At 35.7% G+C, this 15,123-nt stretch overlaps 1 protein-coding gene across 4 annotated transcripts in view; it reads left to right on the forward strand.

Annotated features, from left to right (window-relative positions):
• Window positions 1-15,123, forward strand: part of SLK (STE20 like kinase) — a 48,126-nt gene that overhangs the window by 10,134 nt on the left and 22,869 nt on the right. For all 4 annotated transcript variants that reach the window (XM_042019263.1, XM_042019265.1, XM_042019266.1 and 1 more), the window contains exons 2-4: window positions 9,776-9,940; window positions 12,280-12,328; window positions 12,985-13,134. In XM_042019263.1, the coding sequence (XP_041875197.1) occupies window positions 9,776-9,940; window positions 12,280-12,328; window positions 12,985-13,134 (364 nt within the window). The remainder of the gene's footprint in view (window positions 1-9,775; window positions 9,941-12,279; window positions 12,329-12,984; window positions 13,135-15,123) is intronic.

Consider the following 15,123-nt stretch of genomic DNA (forward strand, 5'->3'; position numbering starts at 1 on the left):
CTCAATAATTGCTAGAAAAGATTGAAAATCTTGTAATACTTCTTATTTGGCACTAAATCTACCTTGTATGAGGAAAGTACAGAAACCGAATTGAATTTCAGAGTGAGTAGGGTGTTTTGAAGCAAAAAGTGGCTTTGATAATTTTCCAAAAGGAATGGAATTCTTCATTCCCTCTCTCTGTACAAATACACAACAAGACATAGTCCTCTGCTTCAAAAAGCTTTCATCCTAATAATAAATTAAAAAAATAAACATGAGAGAGAGGGAGAAGAAGAATAAAGAGACGAAGTAGTTTTCCCTCAGCAGATTTCCTCCTAAGAGCCGTGCAACGTCACATCTTGGGGACATGGGCGAAATAAAGCTTCTACAACTCCATTGAAAGTAGCATTGCCATCCTGTTGGGAGGCAAGAGCAGTGCTTCCTCCTGAACATCTTGTGTGTCTAACTGCTTAGTGTTACCATGACTCTCAACAGTTCTGTCAGAGGAAGAACAATGTTCCAACATTACATGAAAACCTTGTATTGATAAAAGTTTGTTAGTTGCAAGTGTCTGGGTATAGCACTTGGTTTTCTTTTGTGTATTTTTTGCATTGAGCTTTGCAAAGAAATTTTGCAAGGAAATTTGAGCTTTGAAGAATTTTGTCTTTATTTGTTTATCTGGATTTTTTTAAAAAATAATTTTATCAAGTAATGCAATTATTCCCATGGCTGTTTGTGTTTATCAGTAGCATTCTAGGTAAATTCTGAACAAATTACACTAATCAGTAAAATGTCAAACAGCAAGTGCATAGAACATGAGAATTTGAAAAATATCATCATCAGCAGCATGCTTCTAAATTAAAATTCCCTTTGAAATCTGCTGTTAAGTAATAGGATTTGCATTCATATAGTTTCTCAGAGTAGTCGGTTTTCATAATTGGTTAGCTGTTTAAATTCAACAATTAAAAAAACACCAACAAACCGAACAGTTAATCTGAAAGGCAGCATCAGAAGCAGCATATTCCACTACTGTGCTGAATATGAATGAAGTTCATTTACAGAACCCAGGATGCTATTTTTGTGGTACTTGAATAGCCAGTTGTCAAGAAATACCAAATGTTTATTGAGATGGCTCTTTCTCATCTCTTGAGATCTCATTTTTGCAGCACAAAGGTAGCCAGCTCATCTAAACTGTGTGAGGCACCTTTTGAAATTTCATTTTGTGCTTGTGAGGTGCTGTGTAACTTTAGGGTCAGGATTAACAACAAAGGAGAAACTACTTGCAAGTCATAGGCTGTACCAGCATTAAATAGCATATACCAGCAGAGGGAATTTTATAATTAATAAAGTTTATCTTGGTAGGACTGACTTGAAAATAACTTGTTTACATTGCAGAGCACTGAATGACACCAGCTTAACTCTATTGATTTTTTTGTTGTTGTTGCTGTCTTTGCAGTTGGTTTCTGTTAGATTGCCTTAGAGGTGTGTATGTAAGGCACCAATGACTCCCCTCTAGAATTCTAAAATTTATTTAAAAAAAAAAATATCAATACCATAAATAGAATATGAATTAGTTTCTGTAACAATTTTACTTAAAAGTGAGGGATGATGATGTACAGCTTTTTTAGTTAAAACTTTCTAAATCTACTCTACTTCTTGCTTTTACTCCTTCAGAAGTAGAGGAAGTTTCATTTTAACAGACTAGAGTATGCATGAAGCAACAGAATATGTGCTTTGATAGTTTTGCAAGAGCTGTTGCCAGTTTCAGTGTGGTATTGATGTAGTCTCATTTCCTTTCCCTCTGCTACAACTGTATCTCTTTATAAAACACTGAGTCTTAAACTGCATATATAGTTTATATTTTTATCTTAAAATATATGAAGTATACTGCATTTGTTGTTCATTTTAGGAGGACAAAGAATGAAAAGGGGTGATGACACTTCATCTCTTAATTTAATCTTTCCCCTCTGGCTATTTAGCTGTGCTTATTGGGAGATTTGAATATGGCTCACATTGCAGTATCAAATTATACAGAACCTTTTCTCAAATTGCCCATATATTTGAGCTAGTAAGATGTTTACACTTTAAATGATAGTTAAGTTACATCTTTTATAGGCCGTCCTCTTCTGCAATAAATATATAAAATAAATTGTCTTAGTGCAGGTCTTTTAATGCCTTCCTTCTACTATATGAAATGTAGAGTTTTTAATAATATTCTTTACTTTTTGGACAGCAAGTTTTTTTAACTTAATGACTATTCCACATTGCATTTCTATGGTTATGTAGTTTCCCTAGTAACATGTCAGAAGGCCTTTGTTGAAGGGTTCTTAAAAAGTCCAAAGAAATTGTCATTTTTCTTTCTTTATTATTTTGTTGACTTGTTCATACCCAGTTAGGAAGGACAGAATTTTCCATGCTCAAGTCAGATGTACTGCTTTTTTTCTTGTTTTGTTATAATGAATGGCTGTGCTGGGTCAGCAAACAGCTGTAGCCGTCTTGCATCTGATCTGGCTGAAAAGCTCTGGGCAAAGCAGATCTCAGTTTTGTTTTGTAACTTAACTCCAAGGAGCTGTGGGTTGACCAAGCCACTCTATTTAAAAAAAAAAAAAAAAAAAGGCAAGGAAAAGAACAAAGGAGTGTACTAGACTGGTACTCGTACATCTGTGGACGTACACTACTCTGCAAAGTGCGAGTAAACAAAATGACTTTGTGCTACGTGCAGCCAAAAGACTCGGTGGTGTCTCTGTCTGCAGAAGGCTCCAGAGTGAGCTTTAACAGCTCCAAACGTCTCCCTGGGAAAGGGGGTTAGCAGGAGTAACGCTGGCTCTGGGCTCCAGTGAGCTAAAGCTTGTTACAGATGTTAAATGATTAGAAGCAAGATTCTAACAGAATCCTCAGGTGAAGGAATCGGAGGTTTCTTAAATTCTATGTTCAGACAAATAATAAAATTATGAAAAGCAAATCATAAAATTCTCCACCTGTCAGTGGGATAATTTTCTGATAAAAACAACAGTCTGTACACAGCTTCAACTCTGACTTGTTGTTTAGCTGTTCAGTAGAATTAAGACAAAGTTAGTAATTATGGTTTGATTAAAAATTATTTCTTGATAACATTGTTTCTTGGAAGCAATGTTAATTAGGTTATTTGGAATAAAGGTGTGTTTATTACTAGAATAGACTGATTTTTAAGCTGTAGTCACTAAAATAAATTAGTAAGCATTAAGCTTTTTTTTTTTTTTTCCTAATAGCACAAAACCAAATAAATAATTGCAGGATGTTTGTAATCCAAGATGAAGATCCACTGTGTTACTGTCTTTCCTGGGAAGTTTTAAATTAGTTTGGAGCTGACATTGTCTGTTGCTGGATAAAACTGAGAACCTCTGCCAGCAACTGTTAGTGTCCTCTGCAGGGGAAAGATACTGGCAAAGCAGCTTAACCCTGCAGGGATAAATCTCAATTTGTCACACCTCCCCCTTCTCAAGTTTAGGAGTTGATTGTAATGCAATATTATGTGTTTTAATGCTGCTTTAGCAAGCAGGTTGTACAGTTATTATAACTGAATTTAGGGGGAAAATACCACTCCTTTGCACTTACACCTCTGACACCACCTAATGCTTTAGTTGCAAATGTTTTCCCAATATCATCAGCTGGTTTTCCCTGTTGCTTTTATGGAAGCCATCACGCAGCAAGAGAAGGGAAAATAAGATGTGTTATTATAGAACAGCATAGCTGTTTTCTTCTGGCCAGTATTTAGCAATTTTTTTCTTATTTTTCATCCTGTGTTTTAAATGTATTTGCTTAAATAAGAATTATGCCGAAATCTGAGATCCTCTTCTCTGTTAAGTTTACTCTAAAGAATTGTTTCAGTTATTCTGCACATACTTGCCAGTTCAGCCCATGTACTTTTCAAAGATGAATATAAGTATTGTAATTTCAGTGGCACAAAGCATGTGCAATCAGGATGGGAATTGTGCTTAGCTAGTACACAAAATAACACAGAATTAATGAGAATACTTAGCAGGAAACATCAGGTTAAACATGAAAATTATATTTCATACCACTCCCAAAAATAACTTGTGGAATCCTCAGAAACCAACTGTGGAGGAAGCAGAAGAACCACAGTAAGTACGAAGTACAAGGATAATGTTAAAAGAGTGAAGTTGTCATGGAAACAGCTCCCAAACGAGCATAGCCACAAAGGCAGCACCAGACCACAGGATCATAAAGATGCTTCAGCAGTTGGGGTTGAACCCTGGCCTCCACTTTCCTAGGAATAGCGTTTGCTTGTAGGAAATAGAGGCACTTTTATCTGTATTTCTATTTCAGTGTTGGTTTTTTTTTTCCCCCTAGCAATAAACAGGGAAACTGAATTTAATTAACTTCTTTTTAAGTAGAAAAAACTGCATAGTAGGGTAGCTGTGATACTTGGTGCGTGCTGGGAAAATGTTTGGCTGGTCAGCTGTAGTTCAAGGGTGTATCATCTTCTTTGGGAGATACTGTCCTTTCATTATCTTTTGAATAGATCTTCTGTAACAGTAATTTCAACAAGTTTCAGAAGGTATAACTGAAATTAGCTGGTTTTTAATTCCTTGGGTCAACCATATCTATAATTAAATGAAAAATTGAAATAATCTCCTTGAAAAAAAAATTTATTACTACGACTATTTCAAACATCGTACAGTGAAGACTGTTGCAAAATAACAACTTCTTTGAAATGACTGGCTCATTTTAACTTTCCAAAAATCTGTGGAGGTTGCTGTCTTCATTGGCTGAATTTGTGATTTCTTGTTAAAATTGTGGTTTAATATTGCAAGAGTAGCTATTTGCTCTTGAATTCAAACTGATATTTTTAATTACGTTTTTTAACATTTAGTGTTAGAATTGATGCTTCCTTTTATCTGACTACAGTAGATTTCTTTTCTAAAATTTGCTAATAGAAAACATCTTTCCGTGTTTTTGAAAATAAATTTGAACACTTGATACTGGTCAATCACACAGGACTTTTTTACTTTCAAAATATCCAGGACAATGTTAAATATACAAAACAAAGTCCACTGTAGCTGTTCCACTAGGCCAGACTACTTTTTATAGTTTTGTTTGATAAAGCTGCTAAAATTTAAAATGAGAGCGATTTTTTTTCCTTTATTCATATGTTTTAAGAAAGACTGAAATCTCTACTTTGCCGTAGCTCAGAGAAACATCTGCCTTTGTGTTGTACAAGGCCAGCTTTTCAGTACTGATTACCCAGGTACCATCAGAAAACTTACATGGAACTAGAGCTGACAATCCCAAGTTTACACAAAAGTGGAGCTTTTTATGTGGGAAAAACGTTTTTCACTGAATAGGGATGTGTGTATTTTTCCCCTTTTGACAACTTTGATGATCCATGATTATAACGATACAGTTTTGTTGAGAAGAATGAGTCAGAAAGGAAATGCTTCTTAATTGATTTGTTTTGCTGCCTGCAAAACATGCAGTGGGGTTATGTAACATCTTACAAGAGATCAGGCATCAGGAGGAAAGGTGACGAATTATTTTCTCTCTCATATCTCAGCTGGGTTTGTGGCTGGCTGAACAAGAAGCGAAGGATGTACTTAACTTTTTTCCAGTTGTAAATATTGTTTAATTTTTAAAGCTGCATTGCAGAGGAGAGGCACAGTTGGGAAGGAAGCGTTTGCTGGCAATAGGAAACTGAAACAGCTCCTCACAATCAGGCTGAAACTTCATATTGGTCATCAGAAGATGAAAGGCTATGTGTTATCTCTGAGCTGTAATCCTATTACTCTGGAACGGTGGCTCTGCTCTCCCTGCTGTCCAGGGCTGGGAATATGCAACTTCTTGGCCTAGTGCCCAGATAGTAAACCTGCCTTTTAATATTCTGCTGTCAGTCTCTTCACAAAGCTTCTGCCTCTAGAACTTACATTTAGTTATATGATACTGTGCAAAAATCCAGCATTGTTAGGGAGGAGCCACTAATTTCACATATTTGCAGGTCCTGGTTTTGTGTGGAATGGTTGCTCTTCTTTCTTGAGATGTTTTCAGATTTGTACAACACTTTTGTGCATTAGATGTACGTTGCCAGCCTTGTGTAAGGGGTGTTTCAGGCAAATTAATTTACAAGTTGTAGTTTTTAAGATGATTTATTCTATACAGGCCTGCAATCCATCTTTATTAAAGTACTTCAACTTAGAATAACTGTGCTTTTCTGTGTGTTGACAGCTGATGAGACTGTGCCATCCACTGCAAAAACCATGCTGAAAAATACAGCTTGTTATTTCCTTGTGCATTCTCTTTCCTTAAGTTAAAATGTTTGCTGTAGTAACTTTCAATACATAATCCAAATAGGAGTTTTACTGAAAGGATTGCAATATTTGTGTGTTGTTGCATGTAATAGTTAATAATATCCATGTCATCTTGCATTAGTCAGATCTTGACAGAAGGAGTTATTCCAATTCGGTTTTCAGCTATTATGTATGTATCTTTTAAAAAGATCAAATTTTGTTAATGAATCCTTCTACCCCTTTCTTCCTTGTCTCCACATAACCATTGAATATGCCAGTTGGATTTCTTCGCTTAGGACTGAGGTTTAAGTCACTTAATCATAGAAGCAGAATCAAATGTATTTAAGCAGAGCATTTAGAATAAATTGAATTGGTACTTCAGAGCTAAAATATAGGAAGAAAATGCTGGGCTACAGCTACTCAGAAGTTCTGCCCTTTCAAAATACGTCCTGTAACATAAATGGCAGGGTGACTTTAAATGTTGGTGTACCCAAATGCAGAATTTCCATGTGCAAATCAAGACTGTCTACACAATCATTTTTGCTCTGGCTCTGACCTTTGGAGAACGTTATGTGGAAGAAGAAAGACTTCAGCCAAAGTTTAGAAAAAACAAACATGCCCACACAAAGTTGCAAGTGCTTTTTGTTCCTCCTAATCCAAAGAGGTTTTTTTTCTCAGTACAGTACAGTGATTCATAAATCTTATGCATTAACAGTAAAATCCTTTCCTACACAGTTCAAAAGAGCACGTTTCTTACAGTAAGTCAAATAGATGGGTATTTTTTATAGAGTGCATTGTGGGGTGGAGATGACTAATGCCTTAGTCAAAAATAACTTTAAAAGATACAATTTTTTTTCAGGTGTAACTTGATGTATACTTAAAATGTTTCATCAGTCCTCAGAAATACCATGGGGAAATATGCTAATTCTAAATATTTTTTTCTTTTAAGAGCTGGGAAAAAAGTTTGGATCTAGACCTACAAAATTTTACTATTTTAAGTCAGAACAAAGGCAAACATTTGTTTTGTTTATAATTGCTAAGATGCTCATAAAGATAACCACACTGTCTCTATAATAATTCATGGTTTGTAACAAGGTGTTTTAATAGAGCTGCCAAAAGGAGAAAATCATAGAAACTTACTCAAAGCAGATTTCTAGTTAACTTCAAGCAAAAGGATCTGGGAAAAAATCAAAATACAAAGTGTTCTATCAGTAGAAAAAGGCAATGTGTGCTGTAAATGCAGCAAACTCCCGAGTGTGTAATCATTCACACTAACTTAGCAATGCCTTTCTTGCTCAAAGGTAAAACTGAATCTGAAAGCAGTAACATCTGTTACCTGATGTAGATGGTTTTATTTAAACAAAAGATTATTGCCTTTATATAGTTTGGAAGCAAACTCGTGTAAAAATTAATTTCAGCTTTATTTTCTTAAGTATCCTTTAGGGTGCAGTGAAGAGTGTGTGGCCATGCATGTTTCAAAAAAGTACATTTACAGTTAAAATTGGAGTTCTTTAGAAAGATGCTTTAAAAACCATTTTTTTCTGAACATGTAAAGCTACCAAGTCTAGTTCTGTTGTGGTTAGACATCTGTTTCACTTTTTGTGATAAATTTACAGTGCAGCTCTAGAATAGGAAGGTTGGTCTTTCATTCTTGCTACAAAGCATGAAACCAAAACAAAAGTTGTTTGCGTTACTAAGCAGACCTTTTCCTTTTTATTATTAGAATGTGTGTTGGAAAGCTTCTCAGTAGTTGGTTTTCAAATGATGTTATACAGATTTCTTATCTTTGTTGTTAAACATGGGAGGGCAAATATTGAGGTTGGGAAGATTTGGTTGGTTTTTGTTTTGGAAAGAATATTGAGATAAAAAGAAATGTAATGGAAAACCTTTACCCTCAACATGAGATGAATCAGCTGGGACTATGCTTTAGAAGTGTGGTTTGCTGTTACTGCTGTTTTACTGAATGTTAATATAAATGTTTATCTTTAAATATTTTATTATCTTTTGCCACATTGAGAGAATTATTTATAGCTGGGCAAGTAATAATATTTAGACCTTCAAAATTATTCTTAAGAGTTCTTACTTGCTGTCTGATACCAGCTTTTGTCTGATATTGGTATGAAGTCATTAGGTGACAAAGCTCAGGTTTTGGGATTTTTGCTGTGTCCTGTCCTTGGATCATCCCAAATAGGTTTGGGGCCATGCACAATCCACATCAGCAGAGAGACAGGATGAACCACCTTGTGATGCTTCACATCAAAAGTTGGAATTGCCCCTGCAGGTCCTTGTCTTTTGCTGCTTTTGAGAGAGCCTCTGTCCCTCCTTGCTATTTATTTCATTTGAATGTCAAAAACTCAGTGGAGTAAATGTAGGACTTCGCTTCGTGGTCTTCACATACAATGGTTGAAGTAGACTTCAGTCCTGCACTTCCTTTATTCAGAGGTAGCCACTGGGAATGTCACTACTTGACAAAATAGTGTTTTTATGATGGCTTGAGAAAAATACACCTCCTTGTTTAAAGCTTGCTGCAGCTTGAAATTGAGCATTCCTTCAAACATAACTTACAAGAGAATTATTAGAGAGTGTATATAATTTTTTGTGATTAGGTTTCAGCAGTATTCTGTTAAAAAGTAGTATTTCCTTGTTTCTGAAATGTTTTACTATTTAAATAAGTCACTTGAATTGTCTGTAATTTCTTATGTTTGAAAAAAGCCGAAGAATATTTAAATGCATAGCAGAAATGCCTTTTCTTTTCCTTGGGTACCCCTACCCCCAGTCTTGTTTTCCCTTTGCTTGTTTTACTTGTTCTGTAGTTGTCCCTATCACTGCAGCAGCACCAGGTCCCCCCTGGTCTGCGGGTGAGAAGTAATAGAGGCTGGCAGCATTTCCAGTGCCCCACCTTCCAGGAGTCCCATCTGTGGGAGTCCTCCCAGGCTGCTGAAGCAAAGGGAGCAAAATGCCCAGACAAACTGATGATGGCTTGGCAGCTCTTCAAGCCGGGAGCTTGCATACAGCCCCTGGCTGAAGAGGAGCAACCTGCTGGTTCCTGGGGGAGGATCTGGTTCTCTGTGCGGCTTTGGGAACAGCGGTGCTGCCACAACGTGGGGAGAGTCAGAAGGGCAGAAACAGAGGGTAGAGGCTCCTTCGTACTCCTTGCCACGTGTTAATGGATGGTGTTTGAGGAGCAGCACAAAACTTCATCTTAGTAAGGCAGCAATTATCCTGAGCTATTGACTGCATGATAATGGTTTAAAGAATGTGATGAGAATTAAGTATTTTTACATTCTTGTCTTTCATTGTTTCTTGACATTGAGAAAAGTTATTAAACCCTTTTTCTACTAGATTTTATCTTCTCTTTAATATGCAGGTGTTCTCTTTTTGTAGAGGATGAAACTAGAGGCAGGAAAATTGTACAGAAGTGTGGAGAGGGTTGGTTTATTTGTGGGGGTTTTTTTGCCAGTGCCAGTTGTCTGGTGAAGTTCATGTATATGTTTCCGGTGACTTTTCTTTTACAGGCTCAGAACAAAGAAACAAAAGTTCTGGCTGCTGCAAAGGTGATAGATACTAAATCAGAAGAAGAACTTGAAGATTATATGGTGGAGATTGATATTTTAGCATCCTGTGATCATCCTAATATTGTCAAGCTCCTAGATGCTTTCTACTATGAAAACAATCTGTGGGTAGGTATTTTTCATTTTCTAAATGCTTTTGCTTATTTCAAAAGGTTACTGAAATTACACTTTTTTCTTTATCAAAATATCATTTGTCAGTCAGATTTCTTCTGGGTTGTCACTGTTGGGATAGCTACTCGGTTTCAAAACTAATTTGTAAATTGTGAGTATGACTTAGGAAATTGTCACTGCAGAATTGTGTTACACTGAGTCATTTGGTCAGGGGTTTGAATCTAAAATGTGGAAATTAGCAGTTCATTTTGGTGTATTGAGAGAGTTCTCAGCTGGTGCTTATTTGTAACACCAGGACTCAGATTTTAATTACATTAGCACGATTTAGAGTGAGGTTCAGAACCACACCTGGAAAAATAAATAATATGCTGAAAAGGTCAGCCTGTGAAGTATGTACTTTAGATACCAGTGAGTTTATTGGCACTCCCAGGAAGGACAGTTTACCAGGACTTGAACCATAATTAATTTACTTAAACCCTGGGTATTTGTACCTTGATGTGCAGTGAGCCTACGTGGGACTGCACATCCCTGCTGTGCTACATCCTGTGTGTCTGCTTGGATAGCTTTAGCTGTGACAATACAGTTTGTACTTTTAGGTCATCCAGTGCAATATTTATAGGTGCTTTTGGAATGGTACAAAGAATACATGGTTGGGGGTTTTTTTAAGAGTTTATATTTCAAAAAGATACCTAAAACAAGTAAAAGAAAATTTCCTTGGGAGCCTTACAAATAAACTTTATCCTTTGAGCAAATGGTGGAAGTGTAATACTATGTTTCCTGATGCACATTTATTTTGCTAAGCTCAAAACTTGGTGATCTCAGTGCGGAGTAAAATATTATATAAAACAGTGGAATACTGAAAAAATTTCTATGCATGAAGGTCAGCATGAAAGCAAGTATGCATAGAAGCACAATATGAAACTGAGTGGGTAGGCTTCTCTGGCAGAATAAAGATAGAAGTAAATACTTTGAAAATAAAATTGTAGCTACATAGTTACAGTGAAATGCAGGGGCTTGAAAGCCACGAGGATTATGATGTGGTAAATAAACAGAATTTCATGCAGGGGAAAAACAGAATGATGGTTGGACATTAAATACAGTTTTGCTTTCCAAGTTTAGAAACATGATTTCTCGAGCAAAGAGACCTCTGTCAGACCAAACTACAAATTTTAGAGAAATAAATTCTTTATGTACAATTTCCCACATTTGACTATTCGGCACACAGAAGCATGTAAATGGAATAATGTTTATAGGATTTACAAAGAGTTGCATTATATAATACGTTTGTTGGTACCATTGTTGTGGGGATAATAATATTATTGTGCAATAATAATTTGAAGTATATGTGACATAAGTGGCGTATATATAAGTGTTGTGGTACAAGGTATACTTTGAGATCTCCTCTTTTATGGGCAATTATACTCTGATTTTTAAATTACTCTACAGGAAAAAAAACCCAAAAGATACTATTTCCAGGAACATTGACTGTTGAGATTCTGACAAGAAATACTTCTTAGCTGTCAGACAGAAGATTATAATTTAATGTTTAAAGTGCAAATTAATAAAAAACACATGAGGAAGAGTGGGGTATCAGTCTTGGATGACATTTCCTCTTTCTTGCTCTCCTCATTTCCTTTGTCTCCCCTCTTTCTCCTTTATGTATATTCTTTCTGTCCTTCATATCAGCATAATTTGTGCTCAAAAATAATTGCAATATATTTTTGTTTCAAATGGAAACTCAGAACTGGAGATGGACTTGTTCTAGTATTATTACATTCTAGGATAAAGGCCTTGATGTATTGTAGGTATGAATGAAAATGCAGGAAAATTGATGTAAACATCTGAATTTAGTAATTTTCTGTAGCTTTCAAGAGTGTTTTTCCGTATTTTCATCTCATCTGAAACAATATAGGAGATAGCATCAGCTACTGGAAAATCATTTAGCTCTTGGACTTTTCAGTCAGAGATTATAGTATAGAAGTAGAGCTTAATAACCGAGAAATGAGTTTGCAAGGATTATGTAAATCACATTACAAGGAGTAGGTTTAAGCTGACTGTGTCATTATGTTTTATAAGTTTTATTATGCTATTTTATACTTGGATTAAAACTTTTGTCTGAGGGTCTCGAGGCTTTTTCAAATAATTTGCTCGAGCAGCACAGCCCTACTTCTAGCTGGGTAACAGTACCAATATTTTGCAGGTTAGAAAAATAATTTGTTGAGGCCAAATAGTCTGAAACTCTGATCTCCCAATAATGCTCCCTTAATCAATGATTCCATTCAGTGGAACTATTTAATTTCTAATTTCTGTTTTTGTTTTTTTTTGTTTATATACAGATCCTGATTGAATTTTGTGCAGGAGGAGCAGTAGATGCAGTGATGTTGGGTAAGTAAGACTTGTTTCATATGTGTATTGTATTGATATGCAACTATTTATGTAATTGGTGTGCTATATGTTTTGAATGTTGGGGTTTAAAAATTAGTATTTACACCTGTATCTTTCATTTTGAAAGTGTCTATTTGCTTTTCCAAGCATATTTCTGTCTTGATTCTTTAAGTGAAAGTCAAGAGTTGTTATCTGCTTATGGAGCTCTCTGCTGTCATAACATAATCTGTATCAGCCCTTTTCCACTGCCACCTTCCAAATTACATTGTGATAATTCTTTATATTGCATCTACATTAAAGTTAGGGATTTTTCTCTGCTTATTCCTCAAATTAGGTGAATGCTAATACCAGTAAGTAAAAGACCTGGTCTTTAGCATCTCTATGTACCACACAAAAGAACCAGTCTCTAAACTATGTAGCTTTTTCACAGTTCTGATATGTATGTATACATAATTCATAATGAGAAGGGAGTTGGGTTCAAGGAATGAGATCTTTATTGGAAGGAGGAAATATTCTAAGAGAGAATTTTCTTCTGACATGTGATGCTTAGAATCTGTCAGATTAATTAGTTTTCCCATATATTACTATAGCATTTGCTATGAACACATAACGTAAAATGCAAAAATGTTGTGATTATTTCTGTCTCTCTCTTGTAGAGCTTGAAAGACCATTAACAGAGCCACAGATCAAAGTGGTGTGCAGGCAGACACTGGAAGCACTGAACTACTTGCATGAGAATAAGATCATCCACAGAGATCTAAAAGCTGGCAATATTCTTTTCACATTAGATGGAGACATTAAACTAGGTAAGCATGTTGCAAATAAAACTCTGTCCTGGAACTTGGTATGGTGTTTTAATAGTATTTTCCTTAGGCTGTAGTTTGTCAGAGTTCAATATTTACCTACTGAAATACCAATCAACAATGAGACGTTTTTCAGAAGCAAATGGTTTGATACTATCAAGGGGAAAAAAAAAAAAAGCTTGAGCAAATATCCTGACCATATTTGTCACATCTTCCATACTTCAAAATCAGCACAGGAAGTCATCGTAGGTCTTACTGTTTCTTAGTATAAAGTTCCTGATTATACTTACCTTTACTATGATAACATCAGAACTTGCCTTTGAAGTTGTTTGTTTGGAAAAGGAACATTCTTCATGATCACCAAAAAGCAGTACCTTGTACTATTGTCTCTTCCTTTATTGAGAGAAAAGTAATAATCTTAATTACCCATCTTAGTTTTCCCATGCCTTTTTCAATTGTTGCACTGAAATTAAGACCGAACAGTCTGGAACAAAATTAATACAAGCTTACTATTATTGATTTCTGATTTTTTTTTAATCTCAATTTAAGCAATCATCCACATGTTTACTCAGCTGACCATTCCTCCATGCAGAACTGACAAAGGGCTGCTGGTGGTGAATAGCATCCCTTCATTCAGCCAGGAAAGGGCAGGAATTATCTGGATCCACTTTGTTTCAGGGGAAAATGTGTATAAGCTGTCAGCCTTTACAGTGGCTCCACCCATGGCATACTTCCATGACATCCCCTCCCGTGCTCTCAAAGCCTTCTCTCTGAGTGGTGTGTGATCAATTGTATTTCTTTGGATGCACAGAGGGCAAAGGTAAGGAGAATCAGAATATTGCCACAGGGAACTGGGGCTCTAAATTTGCAGCCTTGATACAGACATTCCTTTTAAATGGAAGCAAGACTGTCAAAATTCAGAAATATATCTCCTGCCTAACTCGAATTGATCACAGTCTCAGCAAGGTACAGTGCACCTTCTCTATTAAGAAACGGAGAATATTTAGGAACCTGCTTTGCTGTATTGATCAGTTCAGTGTGTTTGTGCTTTTCCCCGGATCCTTTCATACAAGATTATTGCTTGTACACACAGTCCTTGCATCTGGCTTTCTTTTAGTCTGCAGAGTACATGTAACTTTACTGGTGTAGCTTTTCTTTGAAGCCTGAGCATTTAGTGATGCACTCGGGGTCGCAGCCTGATTTTTAAATGTAATAGAACCACTGTCTTAGTTTCCTGGCACTGCTATCAAAGAAAACTCAGATGATAGCAGGAGTCTCATGGTCATAGAGAGTAATTTGTTTCAGTTCATTTCCTCACATGACCTCGCTTCTCCTCATACAGACTTGGAACTATTTTAAGGTTTTGTCAAGCTTAACTGGTACACAGCACCTTGCAGGCTGTCAAGATACTACTTAACAGTTCAGACCACAGAGAGATTTCTTCCACACGTGCATTTGGTGATGCATTCAGGTCTGCTAATTAAGATTTCTAAAAAAAGACTTGATTTAGTTTTGAAAAATGTACAGCATCCTTTGAAGGAGCATTTTACTCCTTTTAAACTACTTGTATTTGGATTCTGTTATACAAAGAAATGGGTAATTCCTTGTTTTACAGATATGTGAATGGCAGGTAAATTTCTTTAATTGCATTTTATTTTTATATGGATATGAGTTTTATTATTTAAATACCTGTAGTCCCTCAAAATTTCAGTTTTTGCATTTGAACCAATAGATTTTAGTCCTGATTTTTTTTTTTCACAGAGCAAAATTAGACTTCTCAAGTATTGAGCTCATCAAGTAATTTTGTACAGATTAAAGATGGCAACATATGGCTATTTGTCCCTTTGCTCTAATCTCTAGATCTTCATTAAGAAAATTGTCTGTTATAAGCATATAACACTTATTTGAATGTCATCTTTTTTTTAAGTGAGAGATGTAATGCTTTATAGACAAGTAATTGCAAAGAGATGAAGTTGTTTTTTGGGTAGATAT

This window comes from Corvus kubaryi, unplaced genomic scaffold, assembly GCF_017639235.1.
Source record: "Corvus kubaryi isolate FWS band 111438036 unplaced genomic scaffold, C.kubaryi_AGA036_p1.0 138, whole genome shotgun sequence".
Lineage (NCBI taxonomy): Eukaryota > Metazoa > Chordata > Aves > Passeriformes > Corvidae > Corvus > Corvus kubaryi.